This window comes from Dermacentor silvarum, chromosome 8 (genome assembly GCF_013339745.2).
Source record: "Dermacentor silvarum isolate Dsil-2018 chromosome 8, BIME_Dsil_1.4, whole genome shotgun sequence".
Classification (NCBI taxonomy): domain Eukaryota; kingdom Metazoa; phylum Arthropoda; class Arachnida; order Ixodida; family Ixodidae; genus Dermacentor; species Dermacentor silvarum.
The window spans coordinates 63,669,299-63,694,141 of NC_051161.1; the positions used below are offsets into that span (position 1 = coordinate 63,669,299).

General features: G+C 46.0%; 2 protein-coding genes across 3 annotated transcripts in view; one reads left to right on the forward strand and one right to left on the reverse strand.

Annotated features, from left to right (window-relative positions):
* Positions 1-16,361, reverse strand: part of LOC119461342 (transcription initiation factor TFIID subunit 3) — a 30,927-nt gene extending 14,566 nt beyond the window's left edge. Inside the window, exons 1-9 of one of the 2 annotated variants that reach the window (XM_049672499.1) lie at positions 15,951-16,361; positions 14,645-14,887; positions 12,110-12,272; positions 6,345-8,403; positions 4,678-4,701; positions 4,529-4,579; positions 3,101-3,307; positions 2,587-2,657; positions 1,238-1,535 (exon numbers count right to left, since the gene is read on the reverse strand). In XM_049672499.1, the coding sequence (XP_049528456.1) occupies positions 1,238-1,535; positions 2,587-2,657; positions 3,101-3,307; positions 4,529-4,579; positions 4,678-4,701; positions 6,345-8,403; positions 12,110-12,272; positions 14,645-14,887; positions 15,951-16,116 (3,282 nt within the window). In that variant the 5' untranslated portion in view covers positions 16,117-16,361. The remainder of the gene's footprint in view (positions 1-1,237; positions 1,536-2,586; positions 2,658-3,100; positions 3,308-4,528; positions 4,580-4,677; positions 4,702-6,344; positions 8,404-12,109; positions 12,273-14,644; positions 14,888-15,950) is intronic. The other variant, XM_037722613.2, reaches the window with a different exon arrangement.
* Positions 16,362-16,477: 116 nt separating this feature from the next.
* LOC119462679 (ADP-ribosylation factor-like protein 6) lies at positions 16,478-18,086 on the forward strand. The gene has a single exon (XM_037723983.2). The coding sequence runs from the start codon at positions 16,595-16,597 to the stop codon at positions 17,162-17,164; it is 570 nt and encodes a 189-aa protein (XP_037579911.1). The 5' UTR covers positions 16,478-16,594; the 3' UTR covers positions 17,165-18,086.
* Positions 18,087-24,843: the final 6,757 nt, after the last annotated feature.

Consider the following 24,843-nt stretch of genomic DNA (forward strand, 5'->3'; position numbering starts at 1 on the left):
GTGGTTGTCGTCTTTTGTTTCCTCGAGCTTGTACCGGACCGCGGTTGATGCGCAGGCATGCGCCAACCGCGGGGCTCGGTGTGTCGAGGCAGAGGGCCGTTGGCATCCCCCCCATATCTCGACATTTTGCCCGAGGATTCCCACAAGGTATGATTGCCAGCACGCACTCCACTACAGAAGCTATTGACAGCGCTTCAAAATGCGCAATTTGGATGCTGCTAATATCTGTCAGTCAAGTTGGTACAGGACTAAGCCGGCCTGCACCATGTAGCACGGCCAGACTGGAGCACATGAGCGCAAATATGCACTCCAGCACTGTTGTGCACAAAGCAAATGCTGCGCATATGCGCTACAGTTGCATGCAGCTGCTGTCTGCTATGCAGCGTAGATACTGTGGCCGCAGCGAGGTGCCACGATGAGCCTGGTCACTGAGCTCACTGTGGCTTGCTAAGGAGAACCCCATTTGCCATGCTGTAGGTGCCAAAATTGGAAATAGTGGCGTCTACGCGAGAATCCAAAATCAAACTTGAGCTGCACTCCACGGTGACATTCAGAAGGAAAAGCGTTGTGGGCACGCCCCGCACCGGCGTAGCCTTCGCAGTGCAAGGCATTGAAGGAGCGGGACCATTGCGAAGGGAATCAAAGGTGATCTTTGACTGCCAATAACTCTGCTTCTGCTGACCACATTAAAGCACTTTCTTGCGGCATGGTATTTCAGAAATAGTACAGTTTAACTTCAAATGCATTTCTCGAGTTCTGTAAAAAGTGTTTTAGGGCCCCTTTAAGTACATTTTGATTAAACAACATAAGTTTGCTAGAGTGGAAATATGAACAGATCTCTCATCCCAGTGTCATTATGCCATTGTTACATCTATAAATGAATCATGAACGAACCAAACTGTGAAAATGTCCACACACACCCTCTGACCATTTGCAGAGCAGAGCTGACAAGAAAAAAACCTGTATTTTTAAACGAAGTCACATACAGTGGACTTAGGACACCAAAAAGGAGCCCGAGCGGTCCAATCCATTTCCTACCAGGTATCCATGAAATTAGCTCCACTTGAAACATCTGCCAGCTTTAGAGTTACCTGCTAGGGATTAAACTTAAATAGATAAAACGTAAGGGCAAAGAAACATGTGCTGTTAGGAGGGGGGAGCTATGTTTAGCCACTCTGATGGGCAACCCTGCTCAAACCAACAAGTATACAGAGGCTGGCATGTCCTGATCCCTCACCACAATGGTGCCGACGGTCTCGGTGATGACCATCCTGGCCGTGGGGAGAGGAGAGGCAGCCTCGGCCAGCTGCGGTTGCTGGGAGGCAGGGGGTGCGGCAGCCGCACCCTTGGAGGCCTTGGACGACGCCTTGCTGCCCCGGCCACTTGCCTGCGGCTGGGGTGGCGGAGGCGCAGCCACAGGAGTCAGCACTGGTGGTGACGGGCTGCGGGCTCGCACTGGAGAGGACGGCGGCGATGCTGCAAATGGGTCCGGGGGAGAGTCGCCACCACCGCCTTGGGCCAGTGCTTTGAAGAGGCTGCGCACAGTTGGAGAGCAAGGCCATGAAAGGTCACGAGTCAGTAAGTTTCTGAGGCGTACACGGCTTGGAACACAGTATTCTTTACAGCAGAGGTCACTTAGAATGCCATAGACCTCCTTTAAGAGAATACTTATTTTCCTCTCAAGCTGCAAAGTTCAGGCGCATCTGTTTAGTTTCTAATGACTTCAGTGCACTTCTGTTAAACTGAACTGAGAATATGAGTGAATTTCTTAGCTCTGTTCACAGTCATCTCAGTGGGAGCCTATTGCACTACAGGTAAGCTTCTCTGTAATGAATGGTGGCATGGACAAAATCGTCCTTCAATTCAAGCAAAGGTTGGAAAACTGCAGTCATTCCTACAAAACTGCACTGTATGGTAAGATTTGCTTTCAATGTTCTAAGCATCTGTTTTCAGAGCTCTGCACAGCATTTTGGTAGTTCACCACTATGGTAAAAAAATTAAGCAAGTAACATACAGAATTAGGAAGCTTTCACAACAGACAAGTTTAGTACTGTGCTGAAGCATGCACATTCAGACTAAGCCCTATGTTCCTATGACAGAGCTGCATACAAAGCAGCATTAGAAAGCAGCCACTTATAGGACAGCAGTAAGTCATTGCCATCAGGAACTCAAGCTTCAGAGCATCAGTATAAATACTTTCAGTGAAGCTGAGCCGAGTCACACCATCAAAATGATGCGATTATAACTTCAGTGTAACAGGGGAAACGGTGTTAGCTGCATGGCAGTGCTTAAGCCCTGTTTCTTCTCACTGAGGATATGAATTTTAAAACAGTGTTCATTGAATGGAAAGTTGTCACCAAACAAGGAAAGCAACCCATCCAATACACAGTCACAGCCTTCTATGTCAGTGAATAGTTTCAGCACTATTTCAAATTTGGTACTGTTTCATTCATCCCAGTGAATCTAAATTTCCTGGGTAGCAATTAACAAAAACTTCCAATTACAAGAGCTAGGGAGTTCTTGAAGAGGCCTTTGTCCTGCAGCAGGCTTCATTTAGCTGGTGAAGAATGTGTGACTGTTACTCACATTTTTGTTGCACTGGGCTTGGGAGTGCTTCCAAGCTTCACAGTGATCTTGGGAATGCTGTCGTCCTTCTTCTGCACAGAAGTTGAAGTAGTTTCAAACTTTAATTTGATAGCATTTATAACTATAAATCTAAAAGACTCAAATGTTCACATTGCAAATAAAATACTGCATCATCCCTGTCAGTAACTGAGAGCCAAAAAGTTCTACTTGGCTCAAACATTTGTTCAGCACAGGTTTTGAAATTAGGTTAGGTGTTAAAAACACACTTGCACTAAATTCTTTCTACATAATTTTAGTGTTTCGAGACTGTTACAAGTGCTGGGCACAGCGCATGTAGGCATAGTGTCTACAAAAGCTTGCCCATAAGGAAAGCAGTATGCGACAGACTTTACTCTGAAAACTGCTTTTGTTTTGTCTGGTTGTTTCTGATCATCTGCTAGGGAATTCCTTTAACTGTACCAGAGCACTTTGCATCAAATGTGCAATTCACTGCCGATGCACAGAAGTACATCACCTTCTCCTCTTTTCCCTTCTTCTTCTCCTTCTCCTTGCCAACTTTTGTTTTTGTCTTCTTCTCCGCCTTGGTCTTCTCGGGGGCCTTCAGTTTGGCCTTCCCTTCTTTCTTCTCCTTGGGCGGCTTCTCCTTCAACTTCTCCTTTGGCTTCTTCTTCACGTGCTCCTTTTTGTCCACCTTCTTCTCCTTCTTCTCTTTGGCTTTGCTCTGCACGTAGATCAACACCAATTAGTTAGCTCATCAATGCAAAATGCTGCCAGGCTCACAAAGGCGCCAAGAAACCCACAAAAAGGACATCTAAGTACAGGCACCTCCAGCATACCCACACGCAGCTTTACCACACACCGACACTTGCACACACAAAAGAGACGTCGCAAGTGCTTGAATCACCTCAGTTACGCATTGCACCAATCTCCACTGACAGTGCGTAAAGCAATACATGCATTTCTTAGCCACAAAGGGCATGCTTTCAAAAACGTGCTAAAGTAGGAAAAAAGCCTCATGGTACTAAATGATGCTATGCGAATTTGAGCACTACCTTGACAACTGCAGTTTGTGTCAGTGGGTGCTGCCAAGATTTAATTACTATGCGTTTAAAAAACAGGTCTAGCTTCAGGTATGGGGGGGTTTCCAGATTTCACATGAAGCTCTTACAGGTTAGAAATGCACATGCTCACAATACGAAAGCCTTGCCTAAGCCCTGTAAGTGTACACCACTTCTCCACATTTGTGCTACATGTTATACATACATAGACAGCTCTGCTTGAAACAAACACATGGCTCTGAATGATTACTTGTCTTGGTCTGCCCTGACTGCAGCAGGGTTCCGGCTGACCCATTACGATACAGGCTGATGAATGACTGCTGCCTAGCCATCCCTGTTCCTCGTCTTCGGCCATTTTGGCTTCATGTTCACATTGAGTGCCAAGCAAACGTGGACAGCTCCGCAGGTACATCGGCCAAGTTCCCAAAGAAGCAAGAGTGCACTGCATTAAACCCACTTTGCAGCACTCAGAAATAGGTACTCTCTCGTATATTTTCAGTGCATTCATGTGGCAAGTTTTGCGTCTGCTCAACTGATAGCGACTTGAGGTTTTGGGCACGTGGTGCTTGTAGGGTTCCCCGAGTCGTGTTCACGAAGCATTTAATGTGAATATATTCTCATTGTCACAGATAGATATACTGAGTCAACATACTGATTGCATAGCCTGCTTATCAACTGCCGTCACGTTTGCAATGTTTGCAGCAATAATGAAAGCAGAGTTCCTAACTAGAATTTTCTTGAAAATGGAGCAATAACATGAAGTCTGATGTGATAAAAACCCAAAATCAGCAAGAAACGGCAAGTTTTCATGCACGCAAAAAGTTTCCGCAAGATGCATATCACCCATGCACTGAGAAGGAGAAGAAAAAAATGCCCTCAATGACCTTGACGACACGTCTTACGGCTGCTGACAGCCTGCCCTTCCTCAGTCCGGGCTGCTTGTAATGAAAACATGAGATTTACTGCAGTTTTTATAAAGAACAAAATATCAAAATTCTAACAGCACAGAGAAAGCAGAGCAGTGTCACATTACCTTCCAGTATTTGTCCATTGAAAACTGGACAAGAAAGCAAGGAGGGGAAAAGGAGAAAAAACAGCTCTGTTAGTTTAGTGAGATGTGCTTTCTACATGCAGGCCTTAGACAAACCTGTCAGCAATGATGGAACACAAAGAATTGCACACAACAGCTGCAGCAGGTAACTCAGCTGTAACTCATTTTGGAATTTCGAGTTTTGCCCCATTAGACTGTTACCGTGTCTACCAAGCCATGCATGCAGTGTAATACTAGATCACTTTGTAGCAATGCAGCTTAGCTACCATCAAAATTAACTCTACCAAAAGTTTGCAAGAACAAGACGTTTTATGTTTTCTTTTAAATGCACGATTGTTAGTGCTTTGATAAAAACGGTGTTTCTTGCCACTACTTTTGAGAAAATACACAAGCTTTTAGGGTGCCAATACAATATTAATGCATGTAGTTCACTGGCACCAGTAGGCAATAGATGTGCCTGGCGCCTCCCAACAAGCAAAAGTATAAGTTCCGGTCAGACGTCTGAAAGTGCCCGACATGAATGCACTTATGTCCACTATTTTTTTTCTTCGTGTTTGTTGAGGCACCTTTCAGAAGCTTTTCAACAGGTAACACCTGCCCTTCACAGCTTCCGGGCAATGGCAGAACTTGTTTAGCAGTACACGAAAGGATTTGAGCAGGCTTTTCATGGAACAAAGCAGCAAGAGGGTAGCAATTTTGTATGTGTGGGTCTTACAGAAAGAACTGTGAAGTTTTCAGCGACTCTGAAGATGATTTTAGCGCCAGGTAGGAATATATTCCCTGTCAGGTAACCAGAAATGTCCTTGGATGATAACATTGAAGAAGAAAGCAACGATGATGATCACAGAGAAAACGGGGCACCCCTTGTCCAACCGCAGTGGAAGTAAAATGGTCGAGTATCCATCACTGCTATGGGAGGTAGACAAGAGCTGCCACCGGGTACCTTAACATACGGGACCAGCTAATACAGGACCTCAAGGACCTCAACACTTGGGAAGGACACCGTTTGATGAGAAATTGCCAGCATGGGACCGGCAGGCATCCTTTTTCTTCTTTATATCTCTACAGGGCCGCTTTTCGAGATGAGAACCCCTATAAGTAGCCAAGCACTGGGCTGGGAAGCATCTCTACACATTATAAAAACGTGCGGGTTCCCGAGAGATTTGAACCCAGTACGTCCCGCTTATGTGGATGTTCAACCCTTTCGCCACCACTGCAGTATGGAGACTGCACACTGTACAAGAGCCTCACGAATAAAGAAAAATTTCTTAAATAAACCACTTCGTATGCACTTGTTCGCATGAGTGCTCTTAGTTGGTGGCGTCTGGAACATGTGAAATAGTTCCCAACTGCAATGACCGCAATGTGGGTGAATGCTCGCAACTATGTGAATCCTTCTGCTCTATTGTAGCAGTAAAGCTTGCACTGAATAATACAAAGGATGCAGCAACTTGGAAGTGCACTCGAGGCCTTTATTATAAAGAGATAAAACCGCAGGTTGTCCCCCCCCCCCCCCCCCTTCAGATGAAAGTCCTAAATATCCCAAGAATTCCTATGGCTGCTAGGTTCTGCCGTCTCCATAGCCCAGACGTGAACAATTTTGCCAAAGACCATGCTAATATGAATGGCAATGCAACTCTGATGCTCACCTTTTCACCATCTTTTTCAGCTTTAGAGAAGGATGGCTTGTCTTCATCCATTCGGCTCGTGGACGGCACAATAGGGGGTATGGCTTTCTTTTCAGCCAAAGTCTTGACAGCGAAGGGGCTCCCACCAAGCACCACAGGACCCATAAGGCCTCCTCCAGGGGGAGGTGCCGTAGGGGAGGATGCTGGCGACATGTCATCCCGAGAGGAAGGTGGTGGCACAAACAGCGGGGGTGTTGGGAAGTGGGAAGATGTGCCTGCCCGAAGCTGCGAGGAGAACGGAAATGCCGGCAGGAAACCTTGAGTCGGCGGCGACCCAAAGGCAGGAAACTTCGGCGAGAACAGGGGACCAGGGGGTTGTTGCTGAGGCTGCTGCAGCTGCTGCTGCAGCTGCTGCTGTTGTTGGGAGAAGGGAAACACACCCGAGAAGCTGGGTGCCGGTTCTGGGGATGTCTCTGACCGCTGGGACAGGGCGATGAGAGGAGATGCTTTCATTTCCGGAGTCTTTGGAAGCCCCTTCTTTGGAGATGGCATTCCTGAAGTTGATTTGTTCTTGCCCGACTTCTTCTTGCCCTTAGTTTTCTCTTTGGACTTCTTGTGTTCCGTGTTGACAGGCGGGCCCGGAATACGCTCTGGCGAAGGTTCCTTGACCTCCTTCTTTGGAGCTGGCGAGCCCACCAAGTCTGGCGTCTTGGGCGTCGGCGGCGGTGACGAGTCCGAGTCCGTGAAGTCGTAGACATCCCGTGGCTCCAGCTTGCGGTTCAGCATGCCAGACATGGCTGCCTCCAAGGTCTCCCTCTTCTCTTCAAGCCGAGATTCCTCACGTGCCTTCTGGATCACAGCGTCAATGCATTGCTCTATGTCGGCCAGCCGGTTCTCCTTCTCCTGCTTGCTAAGCGTCTCAGGTGAGTCATCAATCACGAGCCTCGGCTCTGGGGACTCCTCGCGAGAAAGTGGCTCGTCCTCGTACGGGTCATCTGCGACAACCGCACTTTCCTGCGCAGCAGCAGCGGCTGCAGCAGCAGCTGCGTTCAGCTTGCTACGTTCCTCCTCTGCCTTGCAAGCCATCACTTGCAGTGGTGTCATGGTCGACAGCATGGAGGGAGGAATCATGGACGTTAATGAGAGAGGCAGGTGAGGAGGAGACAGCACCGGCGGTGAGGATGGTGCAGGTGGTGGAGTGGCAGGAGGAGGTGGAGCAGGAGGTGGTGCTACAACAGGTGCGGGGGGAGGTGGTGTCGGCACTGGTGCAAATAAGAAAGGAATCGGAGGTTCAGCCGCTGCGGCTGCCGCTGCCTGCTTCTTCTTCTCCTTCTTTTCTGCTTTTGAAGCTGTTGGACTCTTGGACTTGTTAAGTGACTTAATCTTCGCAGGCTTTGGCGTCAGCCCGGCCACGACCATCAAGCCTCCCGTACCTCCTGGATTCCCCAGCTTGTTCTTGCTCTTTGATTTTGACTTGGAACTGTCCTTGCTCTTGCCCTCTTTACTCTTTCCTTCTTTGCTCTTTCCTTCCTTGATCTTACCTTCTTTGATCTTTCCTTCCTTCACCTTTCCCTCCTTGTTCTTGGACTTGATCTTGGTCATCTTACTGCTGCCATCCTTGGAGAGCTTTAGCTCCTTGGACAGCTTGAGTTCCTTGGACAGCTTGAGTTCCTTGGACAGCTTGAGGCCCTTGGCGAGCTTCTTTTTAATCTTGAGCATGGGGTTGCTGCTCGAACTCTTTTTGCTCATAAAAGGGACGTAAAGTGGAGCAGCCTTCTTCAGATGTGTGTTCTCCTTGTTGTCCTTCTTGCTCGTCTTGGCCTTCTTGCCATCCTTGCCCTCTTTCTTCACTTTAATCGTTTTCTTCGGCTCCTTCAGCTTCACTTCCTTGTGTGGCACATCTATACTGTCTGAGGAATCAGAGTCAAAGGCCATGCCAGCTGGCAGGGTTTTGATGAACGACGATGGAGCACTTGGCTCGGGTAGCTTGCCCTCTCGAGCTGGCGAGATGAAACCCGAAGGTGTCATGAATACACTCGTCACCTCTCGCATGGGCTGGCCCTCTTCCTCTGTGCAGAGCCTGCAAGACAAGAAAGCGTTTTCAAGTTCTCTCTCAACACACTACTTGCACAGCAAGGTTTGGGCCTTTCTGCAACATCACTTCTGTATACCCTGTGCTATTGGTATCAAATGCACTGACAGCAGTAAGTATAAAGAAGCATAACACAGAAAATACAGTGAACAAGCAAATTATCACACACACACACACACACACCTTAGAAACAAAGAGAATGTTGCACAGGCTCGAGGTGAAAGACAAGGTGAAACACCCTCATTTTATAATACTGATGAAATGAAAGGTACAATAGTGTGCAACACACTCGTCATAATACCCTGTATGTGTCAATACGTTTACAAATAACTAGCTGTAGTGATGTTAACAGTAAAATAATTTGCATATATTTGCAAATATTTTGCGTTTATTTCACCGAAGTTTGCTCGGTTGTAGCACCTGATTTGTTTAGTACGCGTTGATTTTCTGTGAGGCACAAAGTTCACATTTCCGGTGATTATGGAATGATCTGAAATGCCTTCTAAGTGCGCAATATTAGAGCAAATGTAAGGATTGTTGGTTAGGATAAGATCGAGAACATTGGCTGAAGTGGCGGAACGACGCGTGGGTTCGGAGATAAGTTGCTGCAATGAGAAATCAAGGCAGCACTGAAGGAAGGCCTGAGCTTCAGGTAGTGATTCAGAAGCTCAGGCCTTCCTTCAGTGCTGCCTTGATTTCTCATTGCAGCAACTTATCTCCGAACCCACACGTCGTTCCGCCACTTCAGCCAATGTTCTCGATCTTATCCTAACCAACAATCCTTACATTTGCTCTAATATTGCGCACTTAGAAGGCATTTCAGATCATTCCATAATCACCGGAAATGTGAACTTTGTGCCTCACAGAAAATCAACGCGTACTAAACAAATCAGGTGCTACAACCGAGCAAACTTCGGTGAAATAAACGCCGAGTTGGCAGTCTTTGCTGAACACTTTCTTCACGATTTTCGAAAACGTTCAGTGGAGGCCAACTGGAACCTGTTCAGTAAAAAACTTGCTGCTCTTGTCGACAAGTACATACCTATCATTAGCATACCATGCACCAACACTGCGCCTTGGTTTAATAGCCATCTACGTCGCCTTAACAATAAGAAGAAACGCCTGTACAGACAGGCCGACTTAAACAGGCAATCCGATTCCTGGCAACGCTACAAAGCCTGCGATAAGGAATATCAGTCGGCACTGATATCTACTCGTCGCCATTTCTTCTCACACGATCTACCATCAATGTTAACAAACAACCCTCGAAAGTTCTGGCAGACAATCAATCCTTCTAATAAACCCGATATAACCCTAACCGATGCAGCAGGAGACAGTATTCCTGCAGCTGAATGCGCTGAAGTATTCAATAAAGCATTCACATCAGTTTTTACCAGAGAAGAGGCTTTTTTAGCCCCCAACACAATGAATATTTCAAACACCTCAATGTCCGAAATAATTATTAGTGAGACCGGTATCTTATCTTTACTAACGAAACTTAAAACTTCATCAGCCTCTGATCACCTAGGTTTCAACAACAAAATACTCGTGAATTCATCAGAAGGTATTCATCGCATCTTGTCCGCTATTTTTTCACAGTCTCTTTCATCTGGTTTTGTTCCAAGCGACTGGCGGTTAGCTAAGGTCGTGCCGATTTTCAAATCTGGGGATCGTTCTTTGCCTCTCAATTATCGTCCCATTTCATTAACTAGCACAGTTTGCAAACTCCTTGAGCATGTGATTCACTCCCAGGTTATTAACTATTTAGAAGAACATAACATCATCTTTAAGTACCAACATGGTTTCCGTAAAGGCTACTCGTGCGAAACGCAACTTGCTGGATTCATCCAAGACCTACATTCATCTGTCGATGCTGGTATTCAAGTCGATTCCATATTTTTAGATTTTTCAAAAGCTTTTGATAGGGTACCTCACAATCGGTTATTAACAAAGTTAGCACTTCTTAATATTCACCCTCTTGTTTTAGCATGGGTAAAACATTTTCTTTCTTCAAGGTTTCAGTTTACCACTGTCAATAACCATAATTCTTCTTTCAGCCAAGTACATTCTGGCGTCCCACAAGGAAGTGGTCTTGGTCCCTTACTTTTCCTGATATTCATTAACGATTTACCTAACTCTGTTTCGTCCCAAATCAGACTTTTCGCTGACGATTGTGTAATTTACCGTAACATTTATTCTAATGATGATTGCCTTGCCCTACAACATGACATTGACTCAGTAACAGCATGGTGCTCTACCTGGCTCATGCAACTTAACCCTTCCAAAACAAAATGCATGTCTTTCACTAACCGTAAGTCTCGAATTCCAACCGCATATACCTTAAACAATAATCCACTTGAGTTGGTAACCACTTATAAGTATCTCGGTGTTCACATTTATTCCGACTTAACATGGAACCATCATATTAACCTTACCGTTGCATCCGTTAATCGGTCATTAGGTCTTTTAAAACATAACCTAAAGCATGCTCCTTCCCACCTCCGATCACGTGCTTATACCACTCTAATCCGGCCTAAAATCGAATATGCTTCGGCAATTTGGGACCCACATCAAGCATATCTAATAAATAGCATTGAATCACTGCAGAACCGCGCAGTTCGTTTCATCTATTCTGATTATTCACGTCATACCAGCATCACAGCATTGAAGAAACGTGCCGGCTTTCAAGAACTATCCCTCCGCCGTAAAATTGCACGTTTATCACTTTTTCATAAATTGTATCATCACTCAACTCTTCATAACGACTTTTTTTGTTTGCCATCTGCTATTTTTGATAGACGCGACCATCCTTTCAAAGTCAAGCGCGTGTCATGTCGTTCATTTAACTATGCACATTCATTCATTCCACGCACTATAACTGACTGGAACACTTTGCCTCCACGTGTTGCTACCACCACAGATCACTATAAATTTTTAAATCTACTGTCTGCCAGTGCTACAGCGTAATCATTGTGTATATTGTTATCTGGATGTGCATCGGTTTTTTTTTTTTTTAACTTCTATGATGATTCTCGTTTTTTGTTTTTTAAATAAATTTGTTTGCAGGTTGTATAGCTGTTATCAATCTGTATAGTGTTGCATAGTGTTATGACTGTATAACGAAATTCTAACTTGTTAGTATAGTTTCACATGTGTTCTCTTTGTTGTTGTATTTGTGCCCCCCCCCTATGTAATACCCTCGGTTGCGAGGGCCTTTAGGGGTATTTTGAATAAATAAATAAATAAATAATAAATAAATAAATAAATAAATAAATAAATAAATAAATAAACAAATAAATAAATAAATAAATATAATGATGCAAATCTTTACAGCATAGGCTACAGACAATCTTCCTAAATATATTGACTATACACCCCGCCCCTCATGAAAAAGTGCCTCTCTGCCCCCAAAGGAAGAGGAACACTACCTTGCTTGTCCCAATAGTTTGCACTGTTTCCGCTCTAAGTATCATGTACCAAATAGCACAACAGCAAACCCTAACTAAGTTAATTTCTAGTAGTAAACTCAGGTTTCTTTCTCCCTGTTATTTTCAAAACCCAACCAATGCCTGTGTCTGATTCTTTTCCTTGTCCTAAAAGCTAGTGCTAGTTTTTGTTCTAGAGAAAACCATGCTGATTAAAAAGGTGACCTAGAAATGGCCATGAAGAGTTGCCTAATGATTCTAGACCTCACCTGAAGCGCTTGGGGTTGGGAGTCTCCGTGCCATCAGCATTTCGCTTCATGGGTTGCGGACTGCCCTGAGGAGAAGATACTTCTTCACCAGCACTGTTGGAGGCCATGTCTCTTTTCATGCCATCAATGCCCGAGCCAGGAGACAGGAGCATACTTTCCTCCTCTAAGGACAAGAAGACAAAAAGATAAGCATGTTGAACAAATTTTTTTCAATACTGAATTCCGAGGAACAAGAACCAAACTAAAGAAACAAGGCCTGCATTAAAATTAAAGTGAAATGCAGACCAGCCAACGTTAACAGTTGTAAAATGCTATGGTCAAAGCCAAAAATTACTAAAAATTCTTTTATTAGGGTACTCATGATGGCGACTGTTTTATTTTTAAGAACTTTGGGAAGAGTTTGTTCTGTAAAAGTGCTGTGAACAGGCACTCTGCTCCGTAATCACAGCAACAATAATCTGCACCAAAGACAAATGGAAATGTTTGTGAAGTTTATTCACGAAGCATTCACATTATGGCAGCTAAAAATTTAGTTATTTTTGCACACTGGTTCAAACACTAGGTGGCACTAATGTGAGTAGGTTTTAATAATCCAGCGGGTGCCAAAAATCAGTGCGAGAAATCAATCTGAGACTGTTATTTAAATCAACTTTGCCCTAATCTGGGCACAAATGAAAAATTGTTAGTGTCAATATAACACTGCAAATGAGCTCTGAAAGTCTCGCATTTTACAACGTAATCATAAAAGTCGGCAAGTATGGAATGGACACACAACATGGTTCCACTTGTCACTCTATATTCCCAAAATTCACCAGCACCATGTGAATTAGTTGATATTAGCTCAGCGCCAATGACATTATGACATGGAACCACAAATATGCTTTCCACACGGACAGTTTCAAAAGTAAACAAATTAGCAACAAGGAGAAGCTTGGTTTAAAAGAATTTCCTGGAGATTCTAAACTTGAATAAATGACCTTATATGACATAATGCTTCCAGTAGACCTGGAGTGACCGCAACAGTGGCGTGATGATGATATACAAGACACAGTTAACGGAAAAATCAACTTTCAATATTATTATACTAGCAGTGGTGCATTATGTCATAGACATCATTCAATGCCTTCCTGATTCCACATCTCATGCCATGTTTTTCTCTAGCAATTTGGCATTTCTTTTAGTTCCTTAGATGTCCCAATTTCTGCAAGTTAAGTCCCATTTTAAACAGGTCTGGTTCCTCAGTCCCAATGAAGTCATGTTTTGCCCAACTTTCATGTAGCCTCTTAGCGCTAAGCAAGAACCCACTTTTGTGCTGAAAGACGGGTTTCCCTCTTAAGTGCTCCCGAACAAAGGCATTGACACTGAATGCAGGGTCATACTGTGAAGCCAACAAGAGGAGACTTGAACATGCACATGACCTCTGTGTCAGGCGAGCTTATCTCGAGCTGTAGCGCGAGATTCTTCACCAGAGGAGGCAGAGATGGCGGCGATTGCACTGCCAATCACAAACTTATCAACCAGAATCTTCATCAGCGATTCTAAAACTGCAATCAAAGCCTATGACACTGGTAAGGTGTCCAAAGAGGCCAGCCAAATTCTACAAGCAGGCAAGGAGAATGACCTGATTAGAATAATATCGGCACCCTCCCATAGTGGACCCACACAGGTCACCCGAGGACTCACACACCAGGCCCCAGCACAGGCCGACTACTCCCTGTCCAAAAAGCGTGACTTAATCACATACAGAGAAATTCTAGAACACTATAGAATGGGCAGGAGAACCCTCTCCCCCCCCCCCCCCCCTCCCATAGATCTCTCAAAAAGAAGGAAGGAATCGGGAGAAAACTGCAGACGGGTACCTTCCCAAACCCGTATATCCTAAACAAATGTCATCCTGAGGTGCACTATTCTCAATGTAAAAACTGTGAAGGCATAGTGACCCTAAATCACATGGTCTGGGCTTGCCCAGCGCTACACCGTCTAAATGGTAACAAAGAGTCATGAGAATCCTCCCTCTACAGCCAGGAAGAACAAGCCCAAAAACAAGTCATCGGTCAAGCCCAGGCCCGCCGCCGGAAGCCAACTGATTCCGGCCGACGTCTAGGGGAGGGGGGTGGGGTTGACTGTGAAAGGGTCCGATCACCCATACTCTCTGATGGGTGCAAGTAAAGTGCTTTCTCTCTCTCTCTGACAGCATTTCCTATAAGAAGGAAATAAAGCTCGACTACAAAGGGACAAACTCATGTACAACACACACTTGTAAAACCTAGCCCGGACACCTCTTCCACTGCTGCACTTGTTACGAACGGTAAAGTTACATGAAAGACACCTTATGGAAGCAAGGCATCCACTGGCTTTTACTTTTGTGTTTGTCTCCCATCCAAGTCTCTCACACTGCTTTACCATTCCCTAGTGGCAAACCAAATAGCCCAAGCTTTTACAATGGTGCATGTATCACATCATTCCATCCCACTTTATGATCTGACAGATCTGGAAATCTTACTTCAGACACGATTTGCTCAAAATGAGACCCACCTTCCAGCTCAGGGTGCATAGGGGGCAGGAACTCGTGCACCCACTCGGGCCTCTGCAGCAGCTCCCGGCTGCCAGGTTTGGGGTGCGGAAGGTTTGTGGGCCGAGCGACAGGAAAGTGAGGGACCCGCTTGGCAAAAGCCACGGGTTCAACGTTGTTAATGTACTCTTCGAGCTCGCTCAGCAGGATGCCCAGGTCATTGAATGCTAGTGAGAGATCATCCAAGTTGGGCTCTGTTCGCCCATCTGCAGAGAACAGAGACAAGAAACCAGTTTTCAAAAGGATTACTGCTAATCATTTTACACTAAGAGTCCACAAGGGATTTTCTAAGAAAGATAAAAATTATGTAGATAGCCACAAGTGGAGCACAGTCAGAAAAAATAAAGTAGTAGAGCTGCAACACCACAGCAATGGCTTTTCTATAACATATCTGAACTCACTGAGTTTCCCAAGGCACGAGTGACTAAAATCTAGTATTTAGTTTTGACATCAACACAGCTGAGCTTACATGGAAACATTAGATGGCAAACACCTTAGGCACGCAAGCACTCAAAATCCGAGACTGACTGACTTTTTAAGTAATGCAATAAACAAGCACAAGTACTGCCAGAATACTTAAGCATAAATACTGGAATATTGTACATCTGGCAACCTAAAATGTACAAAAAAATATCTCCCGAGCGGTGATCGCGACACTCTTTATAGCAGACACGGCAAATTACACACAAAAGCAGTAGCTTATTTATGGTTCACAGATACAGAAGCCAAATTACACAATTACGGAATGCATTTTGGCCGATGCAGGGATTCTGCGCGGTCCTCATACGTGTCGACTGCAAGCCGACGCTACGAAAGGCGTTTTGTGGAGGCTAAATAATTTAACACCATGTTAAAAGAACTTTGTTTACCGCGAAAATCAGTTCAGACGCGTTAGCGACTGTAGACAGCTGAGGTCGCGGCACAGATAAAAAGGCGCGCTCATCCCCTGAAGAAAACGCTGCATTACGGGCTGCTATCTCAGCATTGCGACTTGACATAGAACATGACTTTGTATGTTGGCGTTAGGACAGAAGAACGCTGGCTGTGATATCAACGCTTTTACGGCGACGTTGATGAACGACAAAGTTGAAATACCGTCGCAATGTTTCCAACTATGCCCAAAACAATGGCACGCGGTGAAGAGCTCGAAAGCATCATCGGCCAGTCGTACCAGCTTGCATATAAGCGAAGCGTTACCTGGAGCAGGTTTAGTAAGAGACGGGAGGGGTGTTTCCGGGTTATTTCTAAGTAGCTAGCGACCGTGCTCACCTTGATTTGAATAGGCTTGCGCTGTCCTGGCGATTTCAAGTACATAGCGATGAAGTATGTCAGCAAGCAACTCCAACGTTGACTGATGCACGGCGTGCCAGCCAATGTTTTGACATATCTGAGCAACTGAAACCTTCAGGACACTACGACTAAACAGAGCTGCCATTCTACGTCCAAAAAATCATGAAAAATAGATCAATGCTATGAGTTTTCCCGCAGAACGCCAAGACGCATCGTCCAAGCATCTTCCCACTGTACACTTCAGTTCACGCCATCTTTCACACACGAAGCTACGCGATTTCAACCAACGAGTCTCGGAGCTGGTCTGACCGTTCAACACAACCACCACGGCATCTTTCACACGATACAAATCTCGTCACACATTACCACCGATAAATAATCGCCATGCTGAACTCGTTGTTGAAGTTTATTAGAGGGCAGCACCAGCGACTTTTATAGAGCATTATGGGAAGGCGTCGTCGCATAGCAACTGCAAGTTTGTTTGTATACAAACGGATCACCTGTTAACGTGCCACGCCGGCGCATTTTCTCCACATTCTTTTGAAAGAGGCGGCAGCAACTGAAACGAGCGAGGGCTCCGCGCGAAGTAGGCCTCGCATCGAAAGACGGAAAGCACGCGAAATATGGGCTTTTTCGACAAACTCGTCAGTTTTCTCGGCTTGAAGAAGAAGCACGCCAGCGTCTTGGTAGTCGGCTTGGACAACAGCGGTAAAAGCACCATCCTAAATCATTTCAAATCCGACGACCAAAAGGCGATGGACATTGTGCCTACTGTGGGCTTCAACGTGGATTCTTTCAAGCTGAAGAACTTGGCGCTCACGGCTTTTGACATGTCCGGCCAGGGAAGGTACCGCAATCTCTGGGAGCATTACTACAAGGACACCGACGGGATCATCTTTGTTGTGGACAGTACGGACGCACTGAGAATGGTCGTGGCCAAGGATGAGCTTGACATGATGCTACAGCACAAGGATTTTAAGGATCGCCCTGTGCCGATTTTGTTTTTCGCGAACAAAATGGATCTCAGGGAAGCTTTGTCCAGTGTGAAAGTAAGCCAGGCGCTGGGATTGGACGTGCTGAAAACGAAGCCATGGCACATTTGTGCGAGCAATGCTCTGACTGGAGAAGGTTTGCAGGAAGGCCTAGAGTGGCTCAGTGAACAAATACAGGCACTTCTGCAGAAAAAGAGGTAGCCGGAAGAAGGGACTTGTAATTATTTTCTGATCGCGAAACGTCAGAATGCAGTCTCCAACGAATCCTTTGAAACTCACTCAGTTGAGACGTGTTCATCTCGAATGCGCGATGTTTTATGTGTATGTTCATGCGCAAGTTTATTGTTACTAAAATGAATCCAAAGCAACGAATGTTTGCTGCTTGGAGCATGGGTTTAATTCGTCTGATTTAATTCGTCCGAATTAATGCACCTGCGATATGTATGCCACCTGAATATGCCGGATCGCGCTATATGCTCCATGCAATTAAAAAGAAAAGTCTTTTCGAATTAAAAAAGAAACACGGTATATGTGACACCTGAAACTGTGCAATACATTGTTATTGTGTAAACTTTAAATGTTTTTCAGACTTATAAACGACGTTTGCTGCTTTACTGTCCTGTTGTGTAATTGTTCTCGAACAGCGCGAACACATGCATCCCGGCTGACCTTGCAAAATTGAATATGGTGTGGTTCTTCTCTCACTCTCCGTGCGTGCGTGTGTGTGTGTGTTTCACCTCTCAACTATTACTGTTTAGGAAACAAAGGTGTCACAGCTAGTTTGCAGCTCGTCACGCGCTCCATGAATCTTTGCCGAGCTTCATTAACTTACTACAAAACATTTGCAACCGTCCAACATTTGGCTAACGTAGAACAAAAGCTCGTCTATTACGAAAGGTCGATCGTCCTACCCTCGCTCGTAATAAACGAGCGAAGGCCGTGCTCTATATCACTTTTAACGAACGCTCGATTATTGCGAACGAAGGTAGTGCGATCGCGCCGTCTCCTCTCATAAAAACGAAGCGTTCGTTGTAGAATTTTTTTTATCTTATAATGGCGCTGTGTCCAGATATAACTAGCATGTCTAGAACGACGAATCGTTGATTGGTTGGCTATATATGTGGATGTACTTAAATGCACAAAAAATTTCACAAAATACACAAAAACGTGAAGGCGAAAGCCTGTCGCCGCACCGACTGGCAGTGGGCCAGTGCCGTCAGCGCCTTCGCAGAGGCAGGCTGGCATGATGAGCGGCATCGGAGCCATGTTATTTTCAATCATAGCGTTACGGTTTTTTTTTTTTTTCGTTTTTCTTTTGTGTGTCTGCGTGTTTGTACTACCTGCACTACCTTTCTATATCCCCCCCCCCCCCTACAATATAAAGCCCATATATTTGGGCGCTGTAGGTATTTGAATAAATAAATAAGTAAATAAAAAGTAGTTTAATGGTTTCGGTCAGACGTTGCCTTAGTCTTGGACGTCACAGGGAGTAACTGCGGGCATTTCAAGCTGACATATGCCGACATCACCACCAGACTTGAGCGGTCATATACTCTCGAAAAAAAAAAAAAAAAAAAAAAAAGTGCGTGTGTGTGGAGGGGGGAGGAGCATTGAATTATTTCTGACCACCTGTATTTTTTCACCGTGCACCTAAAACACGGTACACGATCGTGTTTGCCATGCATGTCTCTGACGTATTCGAGATGCGGCCGCCGCGGCCAGTGATCGAAGTCGTCCGCAACCTCATGCTCAGCCGCAGACCACCATATATAGCCACGTAATAACACGTAATGAATAAGGCGATGTTGGTGTCTCAGTGCCACACCAGTAGTCAGTGGCGCACAAAAGACCACACTTCTGCGGAACTTACCTATTACTGCACATTTTAATTCTTACGTTACCACGCGCCTATATGGAAATCGATCAATTTCATCGACAGCTTTTTTCTGCGCGTTGTTTAAAATTTCCGTTGGAATCATTCTACTTAAGCAACATCATGCACCATCTGAAATGATGACTGAACTTTAACTATTAGTCAGATTTGACAATTTTGGCAGATTATGGAGAAAAGTCGCAGTTTGGCACGAAAGGCGAAGCATCGATTGCGATAGCAAACTAGAGGACAGCTATACGAAATAAGGATAGTAGTTTTATCGGCCGTATAAACTTGTAAACATAGGCGTACTAACTAAATCAACAAACATGGTGTCACGCGCGCGCAAGCAAACATGAACGCATCTCACTCGATGAGCGCAGAAACGCGCTGCGCGGCAGCAGCACCTTCGTCCCGCCGCTCGCATCAACGCTAACTATGCTGCGAAAACAGCGCAGGGAGTACTGTGCCCCCGCCGCAGATTGCTTTCAAGATACAGCAGCTCGGGTGGGGGCGCGCGGTTGTTCGGTGCGGTAAAACCCCTATATTTGTAAAAGTAGCGCCATTCTTAGATCTTGCCGCCACCGCGCTCACCCCGGCGCTTCCTCCTCGCCCTCTCTTAGCCGCCTCCTGTCACCCCAGCCTCCTCCGCTCCCCCATTGGCCAATCCGTGTCACGTGGAAGTTCGCGTCGCGCTTTTGTATATTTTTTTTCTTTCCAGCGCGCTCCGACTGCCATTCTCGGGCCTGTGCGACGAAAGTGCTGTACGCACAAACGGATCAAACGTGTTATGGACAAGAACTTCGTTGTGATGGCATGCTGCTGCGCCTTAAGTTGCCGCAACCGACAAGGCGAGGGCAAAAGGCTTTTTTTGTTTACCATCCAGCGTGCGCAAACGCTTGCTGCACACTTGATATTTGCGCCGTCTCGCATCGTCGCGTTGCTACTTCCAAAACGGCATTATTAAGACCAGTTACTGACTGACGAAGCAAAATCGCGCCTCAAAAACGTCTCCGCAGGGCGCGATCGAAGTTTTCCTCGGATTTCCTCTGGTAGCGCATTAGCTGTCGTCTGCCACGGCAGGCCCAACGCAGGCGGCGCCACTGTCGATATCGCGCCTCGATCGCGCTGGTCGCGCCGAGCGCGATAGTGGAACGGAGGAGGAGGGAAGTGGATGGCGCTACTTTTTATATATAGGGGTTTTACGGTGCGGCTACGGTGGCTAGCGTAGTGCGCCGCTGGCATCGAGGCACCCATCGAGGCACCCTAGATAATTTGAAAGTAGCGACACTCTCCTCCCCACCGCGCTTTCCTCCTCGATTCTCCTCGCCCGCCGGCTGTACGCGCTGCGCACGGCACGCTATTGCGCCTGGGCTCCCGCGGACAGGGCCGCAGAATTCGATGGAGGCGCATGATTTTGGGCCAGTTGCGCGCCCCAGTGGCATTGAAAATTTTGAAAAATTGTGATAACCGCATGGAGAAGGCAACGTTTATGAGAAGGTTGGTTTCACCTTAAAGCCGTATGAATGACACACACTGATGTAAAAGGAGCTTTGAGGCGAGTTCTATACTCGTTATTTTTTCTGCCACACGATACGCTGCTTTACTTTGCGCATCTGATCTAGTATTGCTGGTGGCAAATCGCTCTGTGTTTGGCAGTTTGTTTCTTGCATGTGCGCGCATGTGCACTGCAGGTATTATATTCAGCGTGCCTTCAATTATAATGAATTACTGGCGAGTGCATCGTCCGTCCATGTGTTTGTCTCAATGTCAAAGTAGCTTTTGCGCTGTGGTTTCTGCATTGGATAGGACGGTTGTGCAATTTCAGTGCGATGAAGCGGTGCCGGCAACCACTCATCGCCCACAATAACAGAAGCTGAGGAAAGGTATTTACAGATTATTCTTTAGGCGTCGGTGTCAATGAAGCTTAAAAAATACTCGGTATACCTATGGCAGAATGCATTCTATATTTTTAAGCAAAAGAAACGCCTCTGGATAAGGTTTTTTGATAGTTCACACCGACATACGGTTAAATTATGTAGTAGGATAGTTAAAATTGTGATTTTGATTAGCGGCGGCCCTATTGCCAACGCATTGTAGATTGCGGGCAAGCATGCGGTGGCGACAGGCTCTGCATAAAGGATCATAGTGTCGTTGGCTGCGTCGTTAAGCGACCGAGATCATTATTGCTGAAATTATTAGAGGCGGGACAAGGAGCAAGCAGCAGCAATCACTTAATACTGTTAGTTCGAGGATCATGCCGCTGTCGAGGGGGCTTCCTGTGCTTCACGACAGGTCGGTGGGAGAACATTGTTGGAACTACGTTGGGCTTCAGCTTTTTTTTCCAAGTTCTTGTAATATGCGAGAGTCAAATTGGTCTTCAGTGAAATGTAGCTAGAACATTTATCGAAGAGTTAATCACTCAGGCAGGATAAATAAAACGCCTTTATGCAAGTACAAGTGGCTAATGCGCTGCAGTGCTAAACATTATTGCCTACATAATATTCCCTGCATTGCTACATCATAACCATATTCATTATTTATTGCTCAACCTTCGTAATAAAAGCGCATTGATGCAATGACATCGGCTCGTGCTACATGGATGGAAAAGGTTTACCCACTGAACAAAACCGGATAAAGGTGATTGTAACGCATTCGCTATTAAAGCGAACACCCGGCTTCCGCCTAGAAGTTAACAGGAAGGGTGCGCGATCGCCTCCTGCACATCGCCTGTATCCGTGAGAAAACCAAATAATAATCGTCACCCACTCACGCGTGCATGGCAGCCCAGTTCAAAGCAAATTCAAGAACTGAAAAAGATTACCAGGTGTCCTTAGCTATCGCCTATGAGACGCGAATGCGAGTCTTGTAAAATCTACTGTAATTCACCTCAATCCACACTAATCCACCTTCACGCACCTTATTCGACCTTAATCCACTTCAATCCTCCTTAATACACCTTAATAGACATTAATCCACCTCAATGCACCCTAATCCTCCTTAATACACCATAATCGACCTTAATCCTCCTTAATCTACCTTATTCGACCTTGATCCACCCTAAACCTCCTTATACACTTTAAGCGACCTTAATCCATCTTAATCCTTATTCATGCACGTTAATCTACCCTAATCCTCCTTATTACATATTGATCCACCCTAATCAAACTTAATCCTCCTTAATCGACCCTAGCCCTCCTTGTTTAACCTTAATCCACATTAATCGACCTTAAACCACCTTAATCCAATCATTAATCAGTCATGAATTTACTTTCCTAATCATCAATAATCTATTATACACGGCTGGACATGATTTGGCTCACTTCTGGCCTTCATTAGGTCACGTTACTTTCTGTACCTCAAACGCTCACCTTAAAACATATCCAACTAAGGGTCTCGCCTTAAAATGTGGACTAGCTGGTGCTCATTACCTGCAATACCACGGGTATACTTCCCACTAATTTTTTTCAGGCCCTGCATTCGTTGTATTTAAGTGACTGACACACACATCGAAGCTGGAAATAGCTCCTCTACAAGCTTCTATTCTTATTTTCACTAAAACAGGCAACGGATCCTAACAATCACGAAAAGCGCGATCGAGAGGCTGTAGCTTCGGGTATATTTGTTCAGTGGAAAGCAGACTCTATAATGCTGCATTTCCGATTGAATAACAGTTGACGACGTGCGAGGTGATGGAGTCCCAGCAGAATATGCAGCATTCTGAGGAGAACCCCATTTTTATGCAACGTACAAATTGCCGCAACAAAAACGCTAATGAGCAGGCCGGAAGAATTGAAAAAAAAAATGCAGCATTAGGGGATGCTTTGATATGAGCAATAAGAAAGGCGCCTTACCTCGCAAACAATACTGTTCCTTGTCGGAACAAAGTTCTTTCGGCCAATGTTGTGCAGCCACTGCTTCTTGCGCAAGCCATCAGCGTGCGACGTTCTCTATACGCCGAGCCAACCGAGCTCAGGCGCAAAATGGCGCGAACGAAAAAGCAAAACGCAAGTTCCGCTCGTTTCCAAGGGCAACGGCAGGGAGACCAATCATCGTGCAGGAAAACGGGCGCAAGACCGTCTGCCGCGGAGGGGACTCGCGAGGGGCGAGGAGGAGGCGAGGAGATCGCGCACCGGCGGCAGAGTACAAAGAGTGGCGGTACTTTAGAATTATCAAGGGGCTTTACCCCCTTCGCCCCACTCCCCCACCCCTTCCTACCCTCCCTCCGGAGTGTTGCGCGCAACTGGAAGGCGGCGCGCTTCCTTCCCGCTTCCCGCCATTGCGTGCGCCAGATTGAGCCGCGATCGCCGGCTCACCCTCGCAGGCTTTCACTCGAACGTAGAGCCTTGGGAGCGAGTATACTTACGGAGTCACCATCGGTCGGAAGCGCCTCGCTTGCGTAGTATGAGGGATAAAGCGGCGCGCTCCTCATACGTTTGGCCGTCGGCGCTCAATGAAAACACCACGCGGCAGCCCTCCTGGCGATTTCTGTAAGTACTCTCCAAATGAGGCAAGTTTCTTACTGTCAAAATAATAATCTTGGGCAAACAGAAAGCGCGGGATAGTTTACAGGCTCTATTTCTTTACCGAATACGTACAGTGAACGCCCGTTGCGCGTGGTCGCCGTGATGGAGTCCTTCGAACCAGTTTCTTGCGTGAAAGGTAGGCATTTGCTGAGATTTGACTGGCACGACTATGTGCAATCTGTTATAGTGTACTGTCTGTATAACAAAATGGAGCATAACAGAATGAAGCCTCAATGCAATGATCGCACGGGTTCGCAGCGACCGACTGCGCATCTGCATGTATGTCCGCGAACAATGTTTCGCTTTGCACGGTGCGTTTTCGCACCGTGCAATGCAAAGGAGGCATTGCACCCTGCCGTGAGCTTTAGGCCGCAGCATATATATGAACATTTGACAGTACTCAAGCAATAATCTTTGCGTGGATGCTATCAAAGCTGCTCAAAAATAATTTCGTCATAACTACACAGGGACTTCTACGCTATACGGCGACTCGTGACGTGCTATCGCGATGATTCAACCATTTTTTTTTCTCTTTTCTTCTAAATTATTGGATGTTTCAACATCGTTATTGCTACAGTTACGTCACACTGCATGTTTATCGGTCTTCTCAGCGAGGAATTTCCCGCCGCTTCTTTTTGTTAATCTAGTACATTCATTGTTTGGTGCTTACACAAAGATGAGCATATGCCATGCCTTTTTTGAATGTGCTTCTTACCGTTCTCTTTCCATTCTGGTGAACTTGCCACTATCTAGCATCAACAAGTTCAGAGACCAAATCTTCATGACATTAACCGGGCAGCGCGCGCGAGCACGCTTCTCAGTGCGCGCTTTCTGCAACTCACCGAACATCGCAGCCCCAACGCCATAGCAGAAATCTTCCTCGCAGAATTGCTTGCCACACACCCAAATTGTAGTCAATGGCTGCTTGCCGGTTCTAAGTTTCGCAATCCAAACTGTGGGTACGTGTGTGTGGGTACGTGTCAAGGTTGACACCTGATATATGTATCCGGCACTGCGGTACCGAGAAATAGCCTACCATGTCAGACGCCTTCAAAGGCAGCCACTACCTATTATAGTGCTTTCAACTGTTGTGAAGCTAGCAGACACTCGAACCGGGAAAACATCCCCACTTAATCAGAACCGTAGCGCAGGTGGGACTAAACTTTCGTTTTCAGCTCGCTTCGGCAGCAGACGACGCCATGTCCACGCTATGTCACGTCGATGGTGGCGCCAGCTTTCCAGTGGTGGAGCTCGCCCCCAATACGGCGCGCGGCGACGATTTTATCGCCCGTGGACTTAATACGGAACCTCACGGCGACGGCAGAAATGCGCCTGGAGTGTCCATATAATGCTATCGCAATAAAATAAACACTCCGACTGTAGGTATTGTCGAAACTATCCTCCAGTGCTCCTGTAGCACTTCTTCAATCAAAAGATGCAAAATTTGCGCTTTGGTCGACTCGGCAACGGTCGAGTCGACA

Excerpts from the sequence above, each read along its gene's own strand:
- LOC119462679 (XM_037723983.2), top strand. The coding sequence starts at position 16,595 with ATGGGCTTTTTCGACAAACTCGTCAGTTTTCTCGGCTTGAAGAAGAAG.